This window comes from Mytilus galloprovincialis, chromosome 10, assembly GCF_965363235.1.
Source record: "Mytilus galloprovincialis chromosome 10, xbMytGall1.hap1.1, whole genome shotgun sequence".
Lineage (NCBI taxonomy): Eukaryota > Metazoa > Mollusca > Bivalvia > Mytilida > Mytilidae > Mytilus > Mytilus galloprovincialis.
In genome coordinates, this window is record NC_134847.1 from 72374265 (window position 1) to 72400538 (window position 26274).

The window sequence follows — 26274 nt, forward strand, 5'->3', positions numbered from 1 at the left end:
CTCTTTTCGATACAATTGTTACCCATTTTTTTGGATTGTTTTCTTGAGTCACATAATGGAAAGGCAGACACGAAAATTACTGAACTAATTGAATGATATGTTCTCCGTCCGTGAAATTTTATTATTTTTTTTTTAAATCGGAGGTTATGCATTTTGTACATTCAACTTGATAGATATCCATGTCGTCGACTTGATATCTAATTGTTCTGCATTACTATGTAATAAATCAATTGAAAACTTATGCAAATGGTGTTTTTAAAATAAAACACTTCGTAATTGAGAAGAAAATTGTCGTTTTATTTGTTTCTATTAACTTTTAAAATTTTTGTTACTCTAGTAAACATTACAGTAAGCATTTATCGCCTTCTCTAACAAAGAGCTTCGATTCTTTTGTTCTATTTCAACTGGGTTTCCGCCTGAGGGTAGCTACATGGAGTTGCGATACAATCATACTCAACTTTAACATTTACAATTCAAACAGAACGTCCACTTTAACAATGCTTATTTACGTTCAAGGGGTTACGTACGAACACCTCGAACACCAACCCCAAGCCCTGGCTACGGGTGTGGGGCCTTATAAATATTTACAGTCATACATATTATTAGTTAATGATCTTCTTTCTCTATGTAACCTGTGATCTTTCTGGTGGCCGACTATAACCCAAAGGAGGCAACGCTATAATAGTTTGCCATGCAGGGACAATTTTCACCTATTAAATGTGTCTGGTCTCCACTGTAACAAGAAATTAAGTTACACAACAGATCGACAAGTAAGTCACCATAACCGAAATCGACTCGGTTTAAATGTTTAGCAGCTTTAATTAATTAATTAATCCTTACTCAAAATGAAAGGATTTTCCATGTTTTGTGTATTTGGCTATTTTCTTGAAAACTATATTATCTATAAATAATTACATAAGATGTATGTTTGATCATAATACTTTATTCTGATTGGCTAACAGCACATCACGTGTTATTCCGTAAGCAATTGCATCACTCAATAAAACTTTTTATTCAAGATAACACGTGGTCCCACAATAAAGTGCACAGGTGAATTAAATAAAAACAATATAAAATTCGTTTTTTCTTGATCATAGCTAAAAAATGTAATTATAAGTATTGAATGCTTCTTTTTGTAACTTCATAGGGTTGTAAAAGCGTTGACCGTGCGCACATTTTTAGAATGAAGCGCTTCCGCGCTTCATACAAAATGTACTTCGGTCAACGCTTTTACACCCCAATGAATTTACAAAAAGAAGCATTCAATTCTTAAGGTTCATCATAACAAATGGACAAATATGGCTGTATTTTCACCTCAAAAACTACTATGTGTACAGACTTACCTGTGCTGTTTGGAAAGTTTTAATGCCTAGCATCCACTAGATATATAAAAGTTAAATGCATTTTGTGATTAGGAAAGATAAAATCTTTCTTGGTTTTTGATGGGCATTTTTTTTCCTTCCTTTCTGCAGAAGCTGTAAAAATAAACAAACACCTGAATTACTTTGATACTGTCCACTCACTGACTCAGATAAACTCTTTAACTCACCTGTAGTTGTGAAGATAACTCTTGTCCATGTCAATTAAGGACAATCAAAACAATGCAAACCAGTTTTTTACCTGAGGGAGCATCTCATAGTTGTACCACAACTTAGTTAATTTTCACACCTTTTGGATGAAGGAAAAAAAATGCCCATCAAAATCCAAAAGAGATTTTATCTTTCTGAAACACAAATGCATTTAACTTTATTATATCTAGTGGATGCCAGGCATTAAAACTTGTCCAACTTCACAGGTAAGTCTGTACTCAGAGTAATTTTTGGCATGAAAATACAGCCATATTTGTCCGTTTGTTATGATGAACCTTAACGAATTCATTAAAGTCGGGAAAAAAGTAAAATGAGATAAATTATGATGAGGTTATTGTCCTGAAATGATCAAGTTCACTGTTATTTTGTTCTGACTGATATCTAAAGGGGAATTACCTTGGTTCAGGGAGATAACTTTTTAAATTATTTATGCGTTTGTACAAGTAAAGCTTCGTCAATGTATTTTAAGCCTATATCTGAAACAGTTTAGAAATAACCTATACATGTATTAACCTAGAAGCTTAGAATATATCTATGGTTGACACAAAAGTACACTGATGATTTTAAAAGTTATTTCCTTTAACTGTTTAACCTAGGTCTACCTCCTTAAAGGGGAACTAGCTGTCAAATTCATGTTCACCGATTCTAATCAAATTCTCATATTTGATTTATAACAATGTAAAACATTTATCCAAACTATTAAAAGTCTAAATAAAACAATAAACAAGGCACAGGCATGACAATACGTAGCTTGAGTCTAGACGCCATCTTATTATTTATCGAGTTGACCTCTATATGTCATCCGATGACCATACAAGCGATGTAAACATAAATATAGATATAAATAGATTAAGCAAACACGTGCTGTTGAATTATACTAGGTCTATTTGATTTCATATTACAGATAAAAATTAAATGTTTATCATCGTTTTTACCTGTATTAGAATGTTTATTTGTGTATCGAATCAGTCAATCAATTGATTTACCTTTGTTTCAATTTCAATGTTGACATTCTCTTCCTTTAAATACGTGTACACATACATTTTCCGTGTTATCCATCTCAAGCTAAGGGATTAAATTAAAGTTCACATGAATACGGAATCAATGAGGTTGAATTATTCACTTTCAAGTGAATAATTCATAATCAATGGGTTTTTGTTTTTTGTTTGCTTATTTTGACAAAACTGAACCTTATTGGCTACTAAATGGGAATTACTATTTCACTATTTGTATTTCATTACTGATTGAGCCAAAAAAATAATATATTAGGTTCAATGTTCATATATCTCGTAGCTTGTGCCCCTTTAAGACCTATACAACGTCAAGATAGAGAATCTGTTTCTGAAAAACGGGATCATCATTTTAAAGATTTAAAAATAAATTGACATAACTTAAATTGTCAATCGACTGCTTTAATTTTACAGATCTTTATAGATCATTTACCCTTTCTGTGTTATATAAGCATACAATCAAGAAACTTAGATTTTGACGATCCAGTTAATGCAAATTGCCAATGTATGTTCATTATTATTATTATCATTATTATTACAAGGCATTTTTATAGAGCATTATACACAAGTTCGTACATACACAAAACTACAATGGGAAAAAAGGAAAATCCTAATTGAAAGAAAGAAGTGCACGTTTTGTATCATATGTAAAAAGTTTTTTTTTAATCTTTCTGAAACTTTCTCCGCTTTTTGTGGCTTCTATCTATTACCATTTCTGACCAAGGTGACTTGTGTCAAATTAATCAACATTAAATGTTTAACTTCCGCACTAATACTCATTCACTACCAAACTTTTAAACTGTTGAATAGCAAGGTCACATTTTTAGAAAAAAATGATAAATTTATGGTTAACTCCCTGAATCCAAAATATTTTGTTGTAAATTATTACAAGTGTGGACACAGATCAGTGTGGATAGTATGTTTGAATGTTTGACAGTATTTTCTGATAAAAAGGGTACTCTGGTTTTCCACATAGGGTCCTTTTTTTTTTATCGCAACCAAAATTTAAATGGGTACGGATGAAAAGTGTGTTACGCCTTGGTCCATGTAAAATATGTATTTTATAATAAATATTTTTATAAAAATATTACTGTCCCTTTTAAAGTGTAAATAATACGATAAATGTGTTTTGGATACGGCATTGTTGTATAGATGATGAAATGTTTTTATGATAAGGCATTGTTGTTTTGAAGATGAAATATGTTTTGAAACGGCATTATTGTTCTTGAAGATGATTTTTTTTTATGATATGGCATTCTTGTTTTGAAGTTGTAGTGTTGTTTTGTTCGTTATAGAGTTTCATATTCCTGGGTAAAGAAAAAAAATACAACAAAAAATAAACCTAAACTGTAGGCTAAGACAAGCTATAGGGAATATGTGATCATGTGTTTCTAAATCTTAACAACCCCAACCCTGTTTGCTATCATAGACATAGAGCATAAATGCTCTTCTTACTGAAACGTATTTTAAATCAGAAAATATATAATCATGTAAAAGAAAGCGAAATATATCAAAGGGACAATCAAACTAGTATGTTGAAAAAACTAACACCGCCATGGCCAAAAAACAAACGAACGACAAAAAGACAAAAACATTACCTAAAAAACACAACATATAAGGCTGAAGACTGACAACTGCTGTTATTTCTAGTTTGTTCCAGTCAGATATATAACTTTTCGTACATTATATAAACCAACTTTAAAATCTTCAAGCATTTAAATTATTTAATCAAATATTCTAGTCAGGACATTCATATTCAATTCGAAATGAAATGTATACGTATGACACTTAAACATGTTAAAGTTGAATGGGGAAATTGTTCAAGTTCTCAACAAGCTAACAAATCAGTTTAAATCTCCTATGTCAATTTGTTTGTGTAAAGATCTTTAAAAATTGCATATCTTTACAGATGACTTCCTTTCAATGATTACATGATTTTTAATAAAAGTGCGAGTGATAAATACAAGTGATTTTTTACTTACTTTAAAAATGGCGGAACAAGGTATGTTATTTTGATAAATTTTATGAAAATAATTATAGAAACACAATATTCTTATGAAAGTTCATCAAGAAACAGTTGTAAACATGTTATTTTATTATTTCAAATGTCACCAGTTTTGTGCGTGTATTCATTATCATAAATTTGAAGAAAACAACCGTAAAAAAAAGAAAGCAGCTGTTGTTTTCAACTGTCTTAATAATGTATTTCTACTTTTAGAGTTGACCTTTTACTAGATTTTGACATCCATCATCACCGATTTTTTTCTCTGGTGTACGTGTTAAATATGTCGTTCTGTCTTTAGTTTTCTATGAAGTGGTATGTGGACTTCTTTTTCTATATCTATTCTTCTTTCTTTTTTATATTGACTGTTCTTGGTTTTTGTGGGGTTTTTAAAGAGTGTGCAATGGCTATAACAATTTCTTTTGACTATGAAGTTTAGACTATCTACTTGGTACCTCCCTGTCTTTTATTCTTATTAGGAAAGTTTCAAAATACGAAATTGTTATAAATACTTTATGTAATTCTGACAAAAAACTTTGGATGATAAACATCAAATATGTTGTATTATTCATGGCACGAAATAACCAAACGTCATAAAAACTACAAAATAAGAAACAGTGTTGTATTGCAGTTCTCCATCTCAAAGTCACTGTTAGCCTTTTAACTGATATATAAATGATGCTGATGTTTATTATACTGCATGATCAAATGTGACATTCAGTTAATAGTATCGTTCAGTCGATATCTTGCTCGATGTTTTAATAAAAATAAAAAAAGTCGTTATTTTATCCATCAATGAACTAATAAGTTAATTCAACATTACAATTTAATAAAAATTGTTGTGTAGGCTTGTTAACACTTGTTAATTCTATCATAATACATGTCAATTTTATTTATCAACTAGAGTCAAATGAATGTTTAGATCTCGGTGCCCGTTTGCAGGTCTTAGTATGTTGACGCATAGATTAAGTTCAATGCACGACTTTAAATTCTTAAGTTAGCAAATAAATTTATCTCACATTATGTTTAATTTGTAATTCTTTCATGGGTTTTCATTGATTCTTCTCAGTTAATTTCGCCAATTATTGAAATGTTAGAAGAATATAATATGATAATCAATAATAGACTACAGGAACATCGATTTTTAACTGTAGCATTTAATACATTTTATTGGATTCGATAAATAAATATATGTATTCCAGTTTTAATGGCACATTTTCTGTAAATTTACATATTTAAAGGTAAGTGTGTGTTGACAAGGATGCAATACACAAACATTGGCAATATATCTCTCTTTCTTTCTTTTTTGGGTGGATTTGGGGGGGGGGCAACACAATAGCATTGCCAGTTTAATTTTACCCTTTTACTAGCTAGTAACATTTCTTTATTTCCTATGTGTGATGGGTATTGGATAACAAATATCGTCGAATACCTACCAGTAGCTATAAAGATGAACACTCTTTGTGTGTATTTTTTCTTAAAATCAATCTGTATTTTATGTTCTATACGGAACCTTTGTATTTGTGTTTCTATGTGCAGTATCGCCCATGCTACATAAATATGTCTCTGATATTTTATAACTGCACTAGTGTCAGTCCGAATGTCCGCCGTCATTTCATTAAACACTATAACAGTAAATCAATTAGTCATTTGAAGGGGTTTATACTCATCGTCCGAACTTTAGTGCGTCACATTCCAAAAAATCCATGATATTTCTCCAAAGTCATTTAGCTATTGGGGATTGCTATGAATAAAAGACGACGTATGGTATACATCAATGAGACATCAACCCAAACGTCACAAACAACAAAAATATATCTACAGGTGAAATTATATAGGTGCTTTATTGCGTTACAATCTCTTTCTAAAATCCATTATGCTGTAATTAAATTTTGTTGAAAGTTTAATTAGGCTAGCAATATCAAAGTCAATTAGTAAATATCGTTTTGATATTAGGGTTGAAGCCGAGTACTTCTGAATAGTCCAAATTAAGACTTAATTAAGATTAAATGTTGTTTTGAAACTAATTAGTGCCATTTTTAATTAGAGCCATTCGAAATTTTGATTAAAACGGGCTTTTAGGAAGTATAGACATTCAGTTTTCCGAACAATAGAATACAGACTCTATGTGGACCTTTCCATCGGACTGTGCCCGTTTATGTAACTTTAAATAACTTAAGTTTTTTTTTTGAACAATTTATAGAATATTTGATGTACTTCCATTTCTATGAACACTTGTAAATACATGAGCCAAGGAAAAATATCAATGTGATCATCTCTTTTAAAGTCAGCTTACACGTCAATGTTGTGCTCTAAGAAACTACAATATATTTTAGCATCAATGAAAGGACAAGTAACTTCTAGTAGTGAACAGACAGAAACAGAAACAGGAAGTGATAATATTGCTATAGGAATACCAACTGGTGGAACTCAAAATGAACAAATAGTAGCTATTCCATCAAGTGATCCTCCAATGGCTACCAAAAAACCAGCAACACCAGAATTATCTTCAAAAGAAAAGATGGTCAGAGAATTAGAAAAAATGAAACGAGCAGACTCACTTAAGGAGGAATGGCGCACTTATGAATATAAAAAGTTATGTAGAAAGAATAAAGATGATTTAGAGAGACAAAGACTTTCAAAGGGAGTAGAATTAAATGCTGGTGTAAATGAAGCTAAACAGGCCATTAAAAAAATAACAGACGATGAAGAATTTTTCGCACTGAAGAAACAGCGAAGACATTTTAGGGAAGAATCAGCATTAATCAGAAGAAAACTTGAAGAGAAAATGGGAATTTTGATTCGGAGAGATAACCCAGAACTTAAGCAAATGGTGGAAACATTCATATTCAAACCAGAAGATAATTCAACAATTCCTGAACATATATTGAAGGTTTTGTCGTGGTCAGAAATTGAAGATCTCAAAAAAGCTTTTGATTTATTTGACATGAAGAGCAAAGGGTATGTCATAATATTTACTTCCATTTTTTTGTACTTGATGACGAATTAGAATTTTTAAAATGAGACATACGTATACATTTACATAGATAGGAAATATAAATACGTGTATTATTATCGTAAATACCAGTAATAACCAAATGGTATTAGCTTTATGACAGAGTCTGAAACTTTAATGACTGTCTTCGATGTACATTTTTGAACCGTGTGTCTGATTTCGTGTCCCCGGACCCTTTGAGACCCTTTTTAAATCACTGTGGGTTTTGCTCACTGTTGAAAGCTGTACGATGACTTATAGTTGTTTACATACTAGTTTTGGAGAGACTATGACAGAGTCTGAAACTTTAATGACTGTCTTCGATGTACATTTTTGAACCGTGTGTCTGATTTCGTGTCCCCGGACCCTTTGAGACCCTTTTTAAATCACTGTGGGTTTTGCTCACTGTTGAAAGCTGTACGATGACTTATAGTTGTTTACATACTAGTTTTGGAGAGACTCTTTTGATCGTTTAACTTATTGGTAGTCATACCATAATTACTCATTTACTTTCATAGAGCTAAAGGCTTCAAATGATTCACAAATTTATGTTTTATACCTATCTTTGTCTCCTATACATTTCAAGATAAAAATGAGAAGTACCTTACATGTAACTAGTTCAACTCAATTACATGACATATCGATGTGCCTATCATAATCCCAAGTCTCATCAAAGTTATATATTTTAGTGTTTGTACTTTAAAAGAGTGTGCTGTCAATGTCAAACACTGTTTCATTCATAAGCACCTTATCTACTAAACATTTGAAGATACAGAGCTTGACAGGGGTACAGAGGCAAATAAGAGATATACCAAAGGGAGGATAGGAATGCCCTTTACCGTCAGGCGTCACACGGTCAATTTCTGATACCGTTAGCGTCAAATTGGTTAATATTTTTCCTTGATTCGTCAGAAGTCTCAAATAATTATCGTTACCGTTATTTTTTGAAAAATTATTATGATTCGTCAAAATCAGTCGATTTTTTTTATCTTCTATTTTAGAAAGTGTACATTTGATCGTTATGTTCCAAACATTACCGTTTACGTCATTTGGCAAGACATTTTACCGTTATTCGTCACGAAGGTGTCCCCATTACTATCCCCAAAGCAAAGGGATATCCAAACTCATAAGTCAAAGAAAAACCCACAACGTCTAGGTAAACAACCAAAAACGATCAAAAACGTACAACAGTCTACAAAACACAACCTGAGACTGTTATGTCATGTGTAATTATAGTAATCTCAGACACAACTGAGTAAACTTCGTCTAGATTAGGAACTCGAACCCTCTAAATACAGATATATCCATACATACTAAAAATACAGACCTTTTAAAAATAAACTCATAAGCATATTAAATGTTAAAAAAAAATCCATGTGTTATAAACATTTCTGGTAAATAAGATTAACTAAATAACAGGATCAGTACAAAGAGTGTAATAAAAGACAAATAACTTGAATCAAGATGACCAAAATAAATCGAGTTTGATGTAATGCTGGCGTCACACATTGGCGTATAGACCGGCGTGCACCAAACGTACAGAGAAAATTGGCAAAGTCGGTATACGCTAGTTGCACGCCAGAGGAACGCTAGGTAATCGTTAAACGCGCGTTGTATAAGTTTGAAGTACGTCGAAATACAAAGGTAAACGCTTGGTGAACGCTACAACTAGAGGAAATTTTTATGCTGATAAAAATGTTCATCCAGCTCAAGCGTGTGTCTAGCGTATACCTGTACGCTAAACACACGTTATACATACGCTACAAGCGCGTTAAACGCGCTACAGATAAGTTTGAGACACGTTTAGGGCACGTTGTATACGCTTCGAGATCGTTCGACTTTAACTAAAACGTATGCGGGTGTGTTTGTAACAAACACCCCATAATAGAACTTCCAAGATACGACCAGGGCGCGTCTCAAACACGTTCAAGAAACTTTTTCGCCTCGTAGCGTACATTCCATCTAAGTTAGACAAACGCCAGGCATACGCAACCATACGTTTTTTGAACGCCCGGTAAACGATTGGGTACGCTTCTCGTACGCCCAACACACACTTAAAGCTCGTTTTGGACACGTTACAGATATGATTGACAGGTTGAATATATCCAAAATTACTAGCGTATTGGCAGCGTACATGATAGTTTAAAACGCCCGGCATACGTCGGAGCTATACGCTGATGTGTGACGCCGGTATAAGATTACTATTTATTAGTATACAAGAGGCCTAAGTTGTGAGAATAGATTGAAAAGTATGATATTATTATATACATTAATGTAATATTTTAACAGATATATAAATGCAAGAGATGTCAAAAGAATAGCAAAGATGCTTGGATTTAGAGCAACCAAAGTAGTGTTTGATGAAATGATAAGTATGTATTTAATACAGTTACTAAATAGGTCTATAGAAAACAAGGAATATATAATATATAGAAGATGTGGTTAGAGATTGATGTACAATCTAGGGGACAACTGTCTCTATATATAAATTGTCTTATTAGAATAAACATTTATGCTGCCATCAGAACACTTCCAAATCAAACTGAAAATTCTTGGCCAGTACATATCGTCACATGAATCTGTTCACCTACACATTTGGACAAAGGAAGATAACTCTAATTTAATATTGCAAAATACTTGTTTTCTTTCCATATTTTTTTTTTAATTTAAGCATTTTTTCAGCTTTTAGTGTCCTAATTAAACAATAAAGTAATTTCAAAAGAACAAACATCCTCATAATTGTCTGTTCTCTGTAGCATTGTTCATTACAGCAAATTTCAATAAGCATTTTAAAGTTTGATAAATGTTCATTATTGTGTCCAAGAACAGACTTTATGACACATTTAAGAAAAAAAAACACTATTTTATGTTCCCATCTGCTATAATGATGGGATATTAAAAAAATTATATATATAAATGGATATATTTCATAGGTGAATTAGCAGGTCCACCTAAAGATAGAGTGACATTTATAAACTTCCTAGATTTCATTGTAAAGAGTCAAGGAGAAGGTCCTGATCCGTATGATGAAATACTTCAGGTAAGATTAGGTATATAGCAATATTGTCCTGAATATGCCGGAAAAATGTGCCTCTGGACATAAAGCAAACAACAATCAATCAGTACCAATACTATCCTATCCATTTAACATATCAAATTACAAAAGACAAAATCCTATTGGAAACAAAATATTACCACAATAATCAGAAATTAATGCGAGGTTTTTATCCTTGCGAAAAAATGCGACAGAGTTGTAAACGCAATAATTCCAACTCGCATTGTGAAATATTTTATATGAATTAAACATGATTTTTCACAAAATCGTAAAAATTAAAATGGCATTTAAGTTTAAAATGACAAAATCGCAATAATAAATGCACGCATAGTAGCAAGAGATCAATTAAAATAGATCTTTAAGTCCTAGCCATACGTAACACATGCTCATTGACAAAACAACAAGGGAAAATATGATGCAGTATACTAGTACCTGTACATTACACATTTTTTAAATTATATTTAAAGTGCAAATGTATTTTTCTTGCAGGCTTTCAAAATAATGGACACAGAGGAAAATGGTTTTCTGACATTAGCTGATCTTAAACAAATATGTGAGAGTGTAAACTTAAACTTTTCCAATAAAATCATACAAGAAATGATTGAAGAGGCTGACAATACTGGAGATGGAAAGATCTCATTAACAGAATTTACCAGTATCATGTGCCAAACAGGGCGCTTCAAATATTGTGCTCCAAAATAAATATTTAAATTGTTATTTTGTTGAACTTATAACAAATTTGATCATGTCTGTTAACAAAGATGTTCGTCCATTAAAAGATGTCATAATGAAGAACCTAAATGCACAATTTAGCAAGTCGTTATTGTAACTTAAGGAAGTTCGCTACTCAGTTTAAAAATAAACAACTTTTCATAAAATTAGTATATATTGATAGCGGATTAATTGAGGAATCAAAAAAGCAAAAAATATATAGAGGTCAATGTTCTTGTTTTCGAGATATTAGCCATTGAAATTTTGGCTGGGAAAATGTTCTCTCTTGATTTTTCATAGCTTTATCATTGACAAGTTAAAGTTCTAAAAAACTATTAAAAAATAAATCAGATTTTTTAAGACTTTTACAAATGGTTATAATTATACATGCAAAAAATTTATTAAAAGAAAAATGGGGGTCAATGGGCAAAACATTTTAAAGCATTCAAATGGATAAAACCAGAGGATTCCGAAAATCTGACAAAAATTCCGAAACATAACAAGCGAACATCCTTAAAAGCAATGATGAATTCTATTAGACTTTGTGCAAGCATCAATTAGTAATGAACCAAATTTATTTTTGACATACCGGGGTATATGATATCCGAGTTCAAAACACAGTGTCTGGATTTACCTTCATCAGGTATACTTCTGACCAATAGTTCCAAAAGTCAATTATACAAAACAAGTGTAAACAAGTTTTTAAAGGGTCTAAACAGGAATTGCTGAGGTCGACCAGGCGACTTTAGTACACGTTATTGAGTGACTTTTGTAGATATGTTCACTTCTGTTTTTTTTACCTTTATTTGTCAAAAACAACAACATCTATATCATAGAAAAGGATATCCATGATTAATTTTGCCTTATTAATATATTCTAGTCACAAATCAGTTTCAAAATAATTAATACATGTACTTACTTTGAATTACACATCTTTCACTAATCCAGCTATGTATAGATTATTGGGTTTTCTACACATTGATATCGTAAAATATCAGCCACAAGCCACAATGTGAACCTTTTTGGTAAGTGAGTGAAAACTGATTATTTAAGTGAATTTTCTCAAGTCCAAGGACCATAACTCTGCACAAATTCATCAGCCTGGTACAAAATTCAAACTTGATCTGAACTTGTCATGACAAAAATATATACCAATTTTCAAATCAATGTCTTAAAGCATGACGAAAGAAAATGCAGAAAACTGATCATTTAAGAGATTTTTTAAAGTCTAAGGACCATAACTCTGCACAAAATCATTAGACCAGAACAAAATTTGATGTTGATCTGTAACTTGTCATGATAAAACAATACACTAAATATCAAATCAATATAATCTACAAGCATAAAGAAATGTGTGGAAAACTGATTTGCTGAAATGACAGATGGACAGACAGACAGACAGAGTGCAAACCTAAAGTCCTGTTTGATCTCCTCAGTCGGGGACTAAAAACCAGTGGCCTCATAATCATTTGATGTAATACACTATATGTAAATCAGATCCAGTTGCTCATGGTCAAGTACATAACATAACATGCAAGGCAAAAGGTCCAAATCTAGAATAAGAACTTCTAACAGAAATATTATTACATTCATAGCAGGAAAAAGTATTGATACTTTTTTATTTATTTCTCATAAATACAGAATACTGAAATAAATCAAACTATGATGTCTTTATCATCAGCTGTTGGGAGAGTGTTGTGCAGCCTTTTTATAGTCCTCTGCTAGCTTTGGATTTTCTTGGACCCATCTCTCAGCTGTATTCTCTTTCAACCAATCACCAGATTTAATGTTTTTATTTAAAGTCTTTAACATATCTTCTATGGTATCTGCAAACAGATTCAACAAAATAACTTCTCTTTTTCATTTAAAAACTTCAGTTTATTCAAGTTTCCCCAAAAGTGATAGTAGGGGAGATAACTCCAATGTCTTACTATAAAGAAATCATTCATAAACTCCAAGGTGAAAAGTTGGTAGATAATAATATAAGGAAAACATGAATTGTGTAATATATTTTAACAGCGAAAAACACAAAAGAAAGCTTCGGTGGCACATGGAAACAAACTTCTTGCACTTGGAAATCATTTGTTTAAAATTTTCATTTAATAGATTTTATCTAAATGTTATTTCAAATGTGAATACATTTCTAAACATTAAGTATCTTTTCTGACTGTGGTATTTTTCTTACCATTTAATTTTGCTAAATTAACATCTATGTCATTTGGTCTCTGGTGGAATGTTGTCTCATAAACAATCACATCACATCTTCTTATATATATTTTTTTTAGAGATACATGAGGTTTGTTTTTATGTGTTTTCCACATTATGAATTGCTAAAGACTTGATATAAGGCACCTATTCATCTTTAAACATTTTACCCTGACCTTTAGATATTGATTTGTAATAGCCATGATGAGTTAATGATTTCTGTTTCATTGAATTTAAGTTCCAATTAATGATTACAAACCTTTTCCTTTTCCTCCTCCTTCAGCAGCTTCTCCTTTACCATCTGTTGTTTGATCCCCAGAACATTTTGATGTTCCTTCTAAGTTTTCTGCCACTCTGTTCAGTAAGTTCTCAAGTCCTGGAAGTTCTGTAACAAATAGTTAGTTATATATTATCCAAAATTATTTTAAATTTATGAATATCTATACAATAATCTTGCAGTAGGTTTTCATACGCCCGTCAAAATTTTGACGGGACGTAATATGGTATACAAATGTCCAGCGTCCGTCCATCCGTCCGTCCGTCCGTCCGTCCGTCCGTCTGTCTGTCTGTCTGTCTGTCTGTCCGTCTGACTGTCTGTCCAGCGTAAACATGTTGCACCGTAACTTGAGAACGACTTATCCAAATTTCATGAAACTTAACATAGTTGTTTCTTATGATGATCAAATGATCTGTATACTTTTTGGTGAAAATAAGATTAAAACTTTTTGAGTTACGGCACTTTGTAACTAAAACAGGGGTGAGTTTTTTTCACATGTCGCACCGTATCTCAAAAATGATTCTTGATTATGGCTTAAAACTTTAAACACTTCTTAGTTATATTAATCTTAATATCTGTATACTTTTTGGTGATGATTCAAAATTTTATTTTTGAGTTATTGAGTATTTTGTAAAAAAGGGGGAAGTTTTTTTTTACATGTTGTGCCGTATCTCAAAAACAATTTATGATTATTGCTTAAAAACTTTACACACTTCTTTGTTATATTAATCTAAAGATCTGTATACTTTTTGGTGATGATTCAAAACTTTATTTTGAAGTTATTGAGTATTTTGTTAAACAGGGGAGGGATTTTTTTACATGTCGCACCATATCTCAAAAACGATTTAAGATTTTTGCTTAAAACTTTACAAATGTCTTTGTTATATTAATCTAAAGATCTGTATACTTTTTGGTGATGATTCAAAATTTCATTTTTGAGTTATTGAGTATTTTGTAAAAAAGGGGGAGTGTTTTTTTTACATGTTGTGCCGTATCTCAAAAACAATTTATGATTATTGCTTAAAAACTTTACACACTTCTTTGTTATATTTATCTAAAGATCTGTATACTTTTTGGTGATGATTCAAAACTTTATTTTGGAGTTATTGAGTATTTTGTTAAACAGGGAAGGGTTTTTTTACATGTCGCGCCGTATCTCAAAAATAATTTATGATTATTGCTTAAAACTTTACACACTTCTTTGTTATATTAATCTAAAGATCTGTATACTTTTTGGTTTTGATTCAAAATTTTATTTAAGTGATATTTAGTTTTTTGTAAAAAAAAAAACAGGGTTGGGGGTTTCACATGTCCTGCCGTGTCTCAAAAACAATATATGGTTATTGCTTAAAACTTTCTCAGAAACTATTTATGATTATTGCATAAAACTTCCACACAAGACGTCAGGCGTATCATGCGCTCATGGCGAAGCTGTTTATTTATTGATATCAAATAATTAATTTAAAACTGATCCCCCCCATAATCTGTATGTAATTGTGGTGACAATCTTTCCCATAAGTGTGTTGTAATTGAAAAGTAAATATTTTGATGTGGGAATTCCATATTAATTGATACAATAGTATATAAAGTACAGAACTACATAAGAATAAGAATAAGAATAAGAATTTTATTAGTCAAAAATCCAAACAATAGGATTGTTACTAAAATACAAAACAAAAACAAACAAACAAACAAACAGACAGACAGGCATATTAAGGTAGCACAATACAAAGATTTTATTACTTCCAATCACTAACCTTTAAAATGCTGTAACTTTCTTATGAATGCATAAAAAATAATAAAAGAGGTATATATAGATAGATAAAAGATTAATCTTTTATATGAATGCAATATTTTTATTATGCAATCATTATGTAATCAATTATTATGTAATTAGTGACAAAATCTTGGTCAGTTCACTTGAATGAATTTAGCTCTATCATCTCTTTAACAATACAGAAAATTTTAACGAAATCTTAATCAACACATCATGGGCTTCAAAAGGGTGTCTCAAATTGTCCCTATGGGATTCCATTCTCTCATAAATCTATAATTAGTGTAAACATCCTAACCTCATAAAAGAAGATACTGTTTAATTAGGTGTAAAATTTGTTCTATACATTCTATCTGAAATCTGAGACACCCTTTTGTAGATAATGGCCATAGGAACAAAATATAATGAAATCAACTCTCTAGGAATACCTATGTAGAAGCTAATTTCATTTGAAAGTGGAAATTTGGTGAAAAATATTTTAGACACGGTTAACATTATAATTGGTTACATAATTGTTGCATAATACTAACATTGCATTAATTTGAAAGAGTAATCTGTTAGCTATCCAAACATACCACTTTTATAAATTTACAAGCATTATTAAGAAAGTTACAGCATTTTAAAACTTGGGAGTTGGAGTTATGAAATTTTTGTATTGTGCTACCTTAATTACAAAACAATAGACATTAAACACTACAAATATGTAGCATTGAAAGAAAAAAAATATAGATTATTAATAATAGTTATAATACTATTTTTGACAGCATGCCTCCTCTTTAAAATTATTAACTCAAATATTATGCTTACATGTATATGTTACAGTAAATAGGTGAAATTAGAAATTACATGTAATTACTAAAATTTAGGAATTACATGTAATTCCCGATGCACTTAGTAAATACAAGTAATTCCTAAAACTGCCCAGTTATTACCAGTAATTACTAATTTTTAAATGATTTTTTACACCTATTTACTAACTGTTAAAACAATGTTGTAATATGGTCAGCTGATCAAAAGTTATGGTAACACCTACTAAAAGATCAATGAATACTCTTCGAAAGTGATCAACCTAAAATGTTCTTTTTTGTTATTGGTGCATAAGCTACGAAATATATAGCAAATTAAATATGATTTTTGTGTTGTTAAGTCATTAATTATAATGAAATTAGAATTCACTTTTAGCAGGCAATCTCACTGGTTCTATTTTGTTAAATATGCTGAGAAACATGGTTGAGTAGTTGTGCACTTGCAAGTTGATAATTGAATGTATATTAATGTTAACTTGGAAAAAACTAAGATCAGCTATAAGTAATATACTATAAAAGTATTATTTTACAAACTTTACTTCAAGATATTATCTTATGATCATAAACAAGCTTCTGTCCAAGTTTGGTGGAAACCCAGTCATAGTGAAAAGTTAATGTTAAATGGCATGAAAACTACAAACAAGTTCTTTATAACATGTATAATAAAATGCAGAAAAAAAAGGATTTCATTTTTACATGATTTATTTACCTCTTAATATTTGTCTTATGATCATAAACAAGCTTCTTTTCAAGTTTGGTAGAAATCAAGGATAATTTAAGAAAGTTATCAAAATTTAGCTGCTGATGACGGAGCATAGGTTGGTTCGCTATGTCTAGCGTTTTTGCAATAAAAATCACATGCATGCTCGATAAAAATGAAAATTATGTCAACAAAAGGGTCGAAACTTTTAGGTGACTTATTCAATCCACAAAAAGATTAGATTCATCACAAATATCCGACAGAAGAAGTCATTGTTGTCGCTTTAACACATTCCTCATTACCTTTCTCAATTTTATAGTTAATAGATATAGGAAGATGTGGTATGAATGCAAATGAGAAAACTCAATTCAAGTAACATATCTTTTTTTTTAAGTAAACCATTGTATGTCAAGGTATGGCCTTCAATACTTAGCCTTGACTCACACCGAACAGCAAGCTATATGAGCCTCCTAAGAATACTAGTGTAAAACCATTCAAATGGGAAAAAGAACAGTCCCCCTATATAAAAACGAGAAACTAGAAAAACTAATGAACTATTTAGAAAAAGAAATTTAACTTTTGTCATTGGGCAACTTGAAAAGCAAAATTTTCCAGTTTCGATTCACAAACTCTAAAGAGTATGCACTTTTGATGTGCTTTATATTCCTTAATCCTTAAGTATAAGCCCTAAAAATCCCTATCCCTTTACTTTCTTGTTTGGTATCTTGAATTATGTCTTTAATTTTAAAACAAAAAATTCAAGTCAGTAAATAGCTGTAAAAATGACAAAAATAATCAGTAAATACCAGTAATTACTGAATCAAGTAGTAAATACATGTAATTGCTAAATTGGCTAGTGATTACAGGTATTTACTGAAATGTTTAGTAATTACGTGTAATTCCTAATTTCACCTATTTACTGTAACATATATATAACATTATAAGTTGAGCCAACAGTTCATATATTGACATTATAATTGTTTCTCTCATTATACATTTTACTTATATAGTTAACAATAATAAGTAAAATATCACATTCTTCGCAGGAAAATATAAAATCAAATTTGTTTTCTTCACTCATTGAATTAAAACTGGGAACAACTTTTTACTAGAAATTTCATTAAACATTTTGCTCCTAGTTTTATTAATTTCTGAACATGTTATGATAAAATGAAATTCATCTTCCACCTCTTTATGGCATAAAGGACATATTCTATTTTCTAAAGCTGTTTTGTTGTATCTACTGCCTTCAACAGCCAGCATACTATTACTTATTCTTATTTTAGCATAATTTTTTGTAACATTTGATCTAAATTCAATAAAAGGTACTTTTCTAGTTCATACTTTACTTTAAATTTTCTGTAGGTTCTTAGTTTATTTCCATTTACTGAATTATCATCATTAAAGAGACCATTTTTCCAAAATATAATGTGATTTTCATTGAGCTTCTTCACGACGGCTAAAAGTAATCGTTTTTTTGAAATGATACATTGATTTTCCCAAACATGAGTGAAATTCAATTTTGAAAGTAGCATTTTAACTTTTGAAGCAAATCCATCATTTAAATGCTTGTTAGTTTTATAAACATTATATAATAAAGATTCACTTTCATTTGACTTTAAAATATGTAACCAAAATCCTACAGAAGACTTAAGGGCCTGTATACCAATAGGGTACATTCCCAATTCAGCTAATACAGCTGTATTTACTGCCTTTGAATTAACATTTAGAAGACCTTTCGCAAATTTGATTTGGAGTTTTACTGATTCCATAGATAAGAATTGATTTTCAAGAGTTTTGTTGTTCTTCACAATATTTAGCGACCATATCTCACTACAATACAGTAATATTGGGGTAACACAAGAATTAAACAGTTTCATATGGGAAAAAACATCCATCTTATCTGAGTAGAGTATTTTTTTAATACAAAACAATGCCTAAGAAGCTTTTTTAAAGAGGAGATTTACAGCAGTAGTGAAAATTCCTGATGGCTTGAATAGTATACCTAAATATTTATATTCTGTGCAACATTCAATTACTTCATTATTCAATACAAACTTGTCTTTAGTAAGTTTTTTACCACTTTTATTTTAAAAATATCATTGTTTTTGTCTTGTCAAGATTGACAGTCAAGTTCCATTCTTCACAATAAGTATTTAACTTATTTAGACAATTTTGTAAACCTTCTGAAGATTCTGATATCAATACTAAGTCATCAGCATATAAAAGACTAGACAATTTTATGTCATGTAATGTTACAGGATCACATGTGTTATCAAACATTGAGGTTAAATCAGTTATATAAAAAAAATAAGGTAGGGCTTAGAATGCAGACTTGTTTTACTCCATCTGTGGAAGGGAACATATTAGTAATTGCCTTCAGTGACTTTAACTGCAAATAAAACTTCTTTGTACATATCTTTTGGAATATTAAAGAATGGTCCATTTATGTTATATTCAGCAAGTTTGTGCAACAGAGCCTCTCTATGTATAGTATCAAAAGCTTTTTTAAAATCAATAAAACATGCATATATTCTTTTGTTTGATTCAAAAGCTTGATCAATAACATGATTTTTTGTCAACAACAAAAAAACTACAATTCAACAAAAGAATGGAAACTACCTATGAATGAATACATTACGTTGAAAGTCTTAACATCTTAAAGGTAAAGATTTCACTACAAGTATAAAATAAACCAAACATTTATTAATATCCATGATAATGTGGTAACCAGGGTTTCCCCTGGGTCAATTATTTTTTTCGCCACCTCTTTCGCCAAAATAATATATTTTTCGCCACTTTATTATTTTTTTCGCCAAGTAACAAAACTATATTTTTCATTTAGAATTTTACTTTTTTACCCCCCCCCCCCTTCCCTTAAATAAGATGATTTTGCCCCATTGTGTCTATGATTTTTCTCTCAAACTTATTTTAGAGTGAACATTTTAATGAATATACACTAAACATTTACTTTAAAACAACAAATTTTTTTTTAACTTAAAACTTTTCTAAATGAGGGGCCACTATACTTTTAATAATAAAGAAGGTATAAGTCCTGGAATATAACAAAATTAATGGATATGTTTTGATTATATAATACCAGTATAGTTCATAAGGAAAGTTTCTTTAAAAGAAAAAAATGCAGGATGTGCCCTTTTGTACTATAGTAAAGAAGTGGTTTGTACAACAAGACAAAAGATTTTATCACATGAAATTGATCCCTCATTTCATGTGTAGTCATTTCATTGAAGGGTTACTCTCATTCGAGGGGTTGTTTGCAACCTTTTGGATAGATTTCTTCATAACAACTGTTTTCTTTTCTTGACCATCGTAAATGAAAAGGTTGATCCGTTAAACTATGCTTGAAACACACGTGTCACGCAAATGACTTTAAAGTAGTCTACCTACTCAATTACCTGTATTAAAGTCAAAGGATAATTATAGTTTTAAATCGGAGATTTATTCTGATTTTGAATATTTTTCGTCACAGCAACAGCTTTTTTTTAAAAACTATCTTTAAAAGGAGAGGAGACGTCAAAAGTTTGCTCCAAACACGTGCGTCGCAAAGTGGTAAAACAATTCTGAATGTGACATTTATCGGAAACCATTTAACCATATCATTTTTACAAACAATTCAATCAACACCTTTATTAATTAGTCCTTTGTTGTCTATAGCTATAAATGCAATCAGCTGATTATTGATTTTCTGTCCAAATCTTAATGAGGTCAAGGTGAATTCCGAGTATTGTCTGATCGGGTAAAGTCCGAGAAACTCGAAAAAAGTAAAGTAGTAGATGGAGGAAAATAAATCGTTATATATTTCTTTCGCAAATGACAAATTTTTATCGCCACAATTATTATTTTTTCGCAAATTGCGAAAATGGCGACTGCCAGCAGAAACCCTGGTGGTAACGGTCACAAAAGTTCTGTCTAACAGACATATACACTCTTGTATTTATTCCTACACCTCTATTGCTAACCCATATCAAACATAGTCATCCTTTTGCTCATCATAAGTGAGAAATTCACATGACAAAAAAACTATTTTTTTTCAGTCACCAAACCATGAAAGTGAGGTCAAGGACAAGCCACATATGACTGATGTAAATTTCATATCATAAGATATCTGCATACAAGGTATGAAGACCCCAGGTCTTCTATCTTCTGAAATAAAAAGTTTTATTCAAATAGTTTATGCTGCTGCCAGATAGTAATCCCTATCTATTGCATAGTGTGACTTTTGTCACAGGCTAGACAAAAATTATGTTATATCTACATTTTGTAGTTCTACCGGTACCTTTAATTTGAAGATCTCCCTCAACAGGTTTAGATGCTGGTTTTGGTGGTGGTAGACTATCAAGCTGACCAGTGAAATCTCTCATCAGTTCCTCTAGGGATTTATCTGTAGCAGATAGTAAAAAAATGTTAAAAAAATCTAAAACTATCTAATTCATTTATTGAATTTGTCATACATTACAACCTTTTGTCTCAGAATTATTTCATTATCTCAAAACAGAAAGGTGTAGGTCCAGTAAGACCCCTTTTTGGCCCCAAAATATAGCAGTTTTACAAAATTGTTAAAATGTTAACTTTTAGTTATTCATTGGACAGAAGAATGCTTCTGCTACATAAATATGAGCTGTTTTTGACAATACAATGCACATATATCGGGTACTAGCACCATAAAGTCATGCTAAATTACTGAAATCTTCACAATTCTAGCATTTTAGTTAAATTTTGGACGGTTTTCGTGTAAAACGAAAGTGCCCGCATTCGTGTTCATCCTTAATATTAAAATGTAAGTTGTATTTTATGATAATACATAACATATATAAAGGTTGAGGATGAACACGGATGCGGCCACTTTCGTTTTTGACAAAAACCATCTGAAAATTGACATTTTTCGCATATTTGGTAGATTTTTCACATTTGAGCTTGAATCAGATCGTTTTTAAAGACTAAATCAGTTAAAATCTTTCACATAAACTAATTTATTCAAATGAAATAGACACTTAAGTGTTTAAAAAGTGGTCAAAATCTTTCGTCAGATGAACCTGAAATTTGAGGCCAAAATTGGTCCTTACCGGACCTACTCCTTTGTAAATGCTATGTTACTTAATACTTTTATTAATGCAAAAATGTGTCAAACAATCTACATTTCTATTTTTCAAATAATTTGACAATTAATATAATATTATATTATACCATGTACATGGACCACATTTAGCATTCTGAATTCATTATTTGTTGAAGACTATTCACCCTTATACATGCAGTCATTAACTTAAAAATATTTCACAAAAGTAAAAAAAAAAGATTTTTTTTATTCTATCATCTTCATAAGAAACTAGAAACATGCCAAATTACACAGCACACTGATAATTTGTTGACTGATTAACACTGCCTTTTTCACTTTGAATCTCATTAAGGATATTGACTAATCTGTGAGAAATATATATTTTTCTATTCATAACATTTGTAACAGGAATTTCCAAAATTAAAATTGAATGCAAACATAACTTAATGTGAAATGTTAAAATTATGTTTTTTAACTTGATTGGTTTATTGATTGCTTGTTGCCCAGTGGAAATAATTAATTATTTCATGCATATTCAAGATAAAAACTATTCTCACTTCAACACAAATTAAGGCTTTTGCAAAAGCATGGACCAGAATGAAGGGTGGAAATGTTGACGTCACATTTTCCCTATGCAACAGTCAAAACATGTATATGCAAATGTTTGCACCTGTCTCAAGTCAGGAATCTGATGTACAGTAGTTGTCGTTTGTTTATGTAATTTATATGTGTTTCTCGTTTCTCGTTTTTTTTTATATAGATTAGACCGTTGGTTTTCCTGTTTGAATGGTTTTACACTAGTAATTTTGGGGCCCTTTGTAGCTTGTTGTTTGGTGTGAGCCAAGGTTCTGTGTTGAAGTCCGTACATTGACCTATAATGGTTTACCTTTATAAATTGTTATTTGGATGGAGAGTTGTCTCATTGGCACTCATACCACATCTTCCTATACCTACATGAATCCTTCTGAAATTATGCAATGTTCTGCAGTACATGTATGCAGAGAGCTCGACATTCTCCCAGCAAGAGGCAACCAAATGCAGTTTAGTACTTTTATAATGACAGCCATAAAGACACTGCCTCATCAAAGTATTACTGCCAGACAGAAAAAATCCAGATCACACAATTTCTGTACTTTTATGGTCAACCATTGAAGATATACCTGTAGCATATATTTGCCATATAATTGAGAAAATACATATTAACCTATTTTTCCTGTAGATCTATCTACTTCCTGTTCATTGGAATGTTTGGGTTTTGGAGGTGGTAAGTTGTCCAGCTGTTCCAACAAATATTCAACACCTAGAAAATTATATATAAATATAAATATATATTAAACATAAATAATAGACCACCTCTGTCATTGTTGTCTTTTTCTAAATAAATTTGATAATTTTTAACTAAAATTTTTTGAATCGTTCATTTGATGAATTGCTTGATTGTCCCAATAGGTCAGGATCCGCTTGAATTGTCTTTTTTCATATATCATTGTATATTGGTGTTGTTATTTTTGTTATTTTAAGAAATAAATGTTTTTGACAGATAATTTAAGGGGTCTCTGTAGACTTTGTTCCTGTCTTGTTTTGTGCTCATGGCAATATATTGCTTGTCTTCATGTGTAGATGTCTAATGATGATGAACTTATGATGTTATTTGGTTGTCTTTGTTATTGAGTTAATTACTATCAAACTAATGTATTCCTATTAAAAATATTCCTTATTCTATGTACTCAATTTGAATTGAACAATTAACAAGGAAATACTAAAGCACTGGAAATGAGCTTTATGAACTTCCCAATACGTAATTAGTGTTTCATTTACATGTACTTGAAAACAGTAAATTGATGATGTTTTAAACATACAAATCTTAGTTTAAAAGTGTTCAAAATCAGAGGATGCGAATAAAAGTGAAGGACCTCTATATTAGGGGGTAAGGCCGGAGGCCGAATCCCCTATGAATTTTATTCACCCTCTATGGTCTGTAGGGGTCAGTAGTTAATCGTATAACGAATTTATCGCACGCTGGACTTTTTCTGCTGCGTTATGTTGAAAAATAAACAACGAAACACAACAACATTAATAGATGACATCACCATTAACGTGTCATGAACCCCCTATGAATTTACTAACCCCCTACAATCTCATAGGGGGTCACCACGTGACGGCGTTAAACGAATCACAACGTGATATTTTACCTGCGGTGTGATGAACATTGTAAGTCATCTTTTTGACATTAAAAAGCTGGTAGGTTGAAAAATAAAACCCTTGTTTAAGCCTGCTTATAATTAATGTACATTGTACATGTGTCTGCTCAAAGACAGAAACCTCTATAGTGATTGCATATAAGTCATTTCTGTTGTTTCCATATAACTATCATGCTTATGTCATATTGTTATGTCATTATAATTGTTAATATATTAGATACCCGGTATTGTTGTTATAGTCTGTTTTGAATATATCAATTGTGCCAATTTGTGGCCCGAGTTTCTTTTTAATATACATATTTCTGGGACTATTATCATGATTATACTAACCATGTGACATGATAAGCTGTTAATCAAAACAAAAAATCAATAATTCTCTACATGGACAATCATGACAATGAAATCTCAACAGACCAATCAGTTTCCAGTTCTGTTAGTATAATAGTCCCAGCATATACAAAATATATAGGGTATTTTACAGGTTGAAATGAACAATGTATAGATATTTTATGTTTTATGATTGTTTGATATCTATTAGCTTGTACTTGTAAGTTAGCAATAATATTAATGCATTCAATATTATACCTTTTCCCTCAGCCATAATGATTATAAGCTTATGCCATTATCTGCTGAACAATAATTCTAGCATGACCTACAAAAAAATAAATATCTTTATCCAATTCTTCTATAAATCAATTATGTTACTCGATAATTTACAAGAGTAAATGAGAAACAAAAGATGAAAAAAGTCAGCAGCATATCAAACTTGAAAGCATAAAAATATTTACACTTTAAGTATTTAGCCGAATTTTGTCTCTGAATCACCTTAGATCTACTCTGAACAATGCTGAATAACCTTATGAGTCACGACAACAAACAACTTTTTAATTGTGCTGTCAAAGTTTACGGGAACCTGTGTTATTGTACGTAATGGCGGACAAATTTGCATACAAGTTTAAATACGTCTATTGGGTGAACAGTTCTTATGTTATTACTCAGTTACACCTGGAGCAGATCCACAATTAATCACCCCCGAATGTAGATGTTTGCACAAAATTGTAAATACCTCATTCAAGTGCATGGGTCTCATTGGGGTTTAAGCGTGACACGGGATTGGCAGATTTTTTTGAAGCATGACACATGAAAGTCAAATACTTAAGCATGAAAACGGGAAACAAAGTATGATGGGACACAGGAAATGACATGTGCTATAATGGCAATGAGAAGCGGGAGGTATACGAGATTCTAACTAACAATACGCAGGATCCAGATTAGGCCAAATAATTATGACGTCTTGAAAGGCTATTATAATTTACTGCGTCAAAGAAAAAAATTATAATAGCCTTTCAAGACGTCATAATTATTTGGACTAGATCCAGATCAGACCTTCCCCAATGAGACCCCCATTCATATGGAAATTTGCAGATATTGAGTCAGACAATATCTCATATCAATAAACACTAATATCTAATTATGTTGAGTTCTGGTGTCTTTATTAATTTAACATTTTTTGTATCATCTTATTCATTTAGATTTTCTGCTCAGTGTTTTTATCTTAAAATGTTCCTTATTATTCCCCACCCCTAAATTATAAAAGAGTCACTTCATATTTGTTGACCCAAGGATTTGTATACAGTAAGATCTTACTATACAAATCCTTGGTTGACCCCTGTATATAATGTTTTTAAAAACCTGTAAATCTAAGACTAAGTTCTGATGGTCTTTTCGGTATTAGCCTAAACCAAAATAAACCAAAGTAAGATTATCTTCGTAATTACTTTTATGATTTATAATGTATTCTGATAGATATTGATTTAAAAATAAAACTTCAAATTTATCTTGATTCATCTACAATTGATTGCATTTTACGTT

The 26274-nt window shown here is 30.9% G+C and overlaps 2 protein-coding genes across 5 annotated transcripts; one reads left to right on the forward strand and one right to left on the reverse strand.

The window, feature by feature from the left end:
- The first annotated feature begins 4472 nt into the window (after nt 1–4472).
- Nucleotides 4473–11366, forward strand: LOC143048326 (uncharacterized). Of its 4 annotated transcripts, none has more exons than XM_076221958.1 (5): nt 4473–4601; nt 6938–7562; nt 9886–9968; nt 10530–10636; nt 11141–11366. In XM_076221958.1, exons 1-5 carry the CDS (start codon nt 4589–4591, stop codon nt 11351–11353), a joined length of 1041 nt encoding a protein of 346 aa, XP_076078073.1. In that variant the 5' UTR covers nt 4473–4588; the 3' UTR covers nt 11354–11366. The 4 variants fall into 4 exon arrangements, with proteins under 4 accessions (XP_076078073.1, XP_076078074.1, XP_076078072.1 ...); XM_076221959.1 differs by lacking the exon at nt 4473–4601 and adding an exon at nt 5758–5842; XM_076221957.1 differs by lacking the exon at nt 4473–4601 and adding an exon at nt 6741–6761.
- Nucleotides 11367–12964: 1598 nt separating this feature from the next.
- LOC143048328 (uncharacterized) lies at nt 12965–26171 on the reverse strand. Its single transcript, XM_076221961.1, has 6 exons — nt 26095–26171; nt 24988–25054; nt 23406–23501; nt 21422–21526; nt 13827–13952; nt 12965–13188 (listed from the first exon to the last, which is right to left on the reverse strand). Exons 2-6 carry the CDS (start codon nt 25001–25003, stop codon nt 13040–13042), a joined length of 492 nt encoding a protein of 163 aa, XP_076078076.1. The 5' UTR covers nt 25004–25054; nt 26095–26171; the 3' UTR covers nt 12965–13039.
- Between the last annotated feature and the right edge of the window lie 103 nt (nt 26172–26274).

Coding starts and splice junctions, on each gene's coding strand:
- LOC143048326 (XM_076221956.1), top strand. CDS start 6,904: ATGTTGTGCTCTAAGAAACTACAATATATTTTAGCATCAATGAAAGGA. Junction 9,969..10,529: donor AGTGTTTGATGAAATGATAA/GTATGTATTTAA, acceptor TATATTTCATAG/GTGAATTAGCAGGTCCACCT. Junction 10,637..11,140: donor CGTATGATGAAATACTTCAG/GTAAGATTAGGT, acceptor TTTTTCTTGCAG/GCTTTCAAAATAATGGACAC.
- LOC143048328 (XM_076221961.1), bottom strand. Junction 21,527..23,405: donor TAGATCTACAGGAAAAATAG/GTTAATATGTAT, acceptor TATCTGCTACAG/ATAAATCCCTAGAGGAACTG. Junction 13,189..13,826: donor AGGAGGAGGAAAAGGAAAAG/GTTTGTAATCAT, acceptor ATCTGTTTGCAG/ATACCATAGAAGATATGTTA.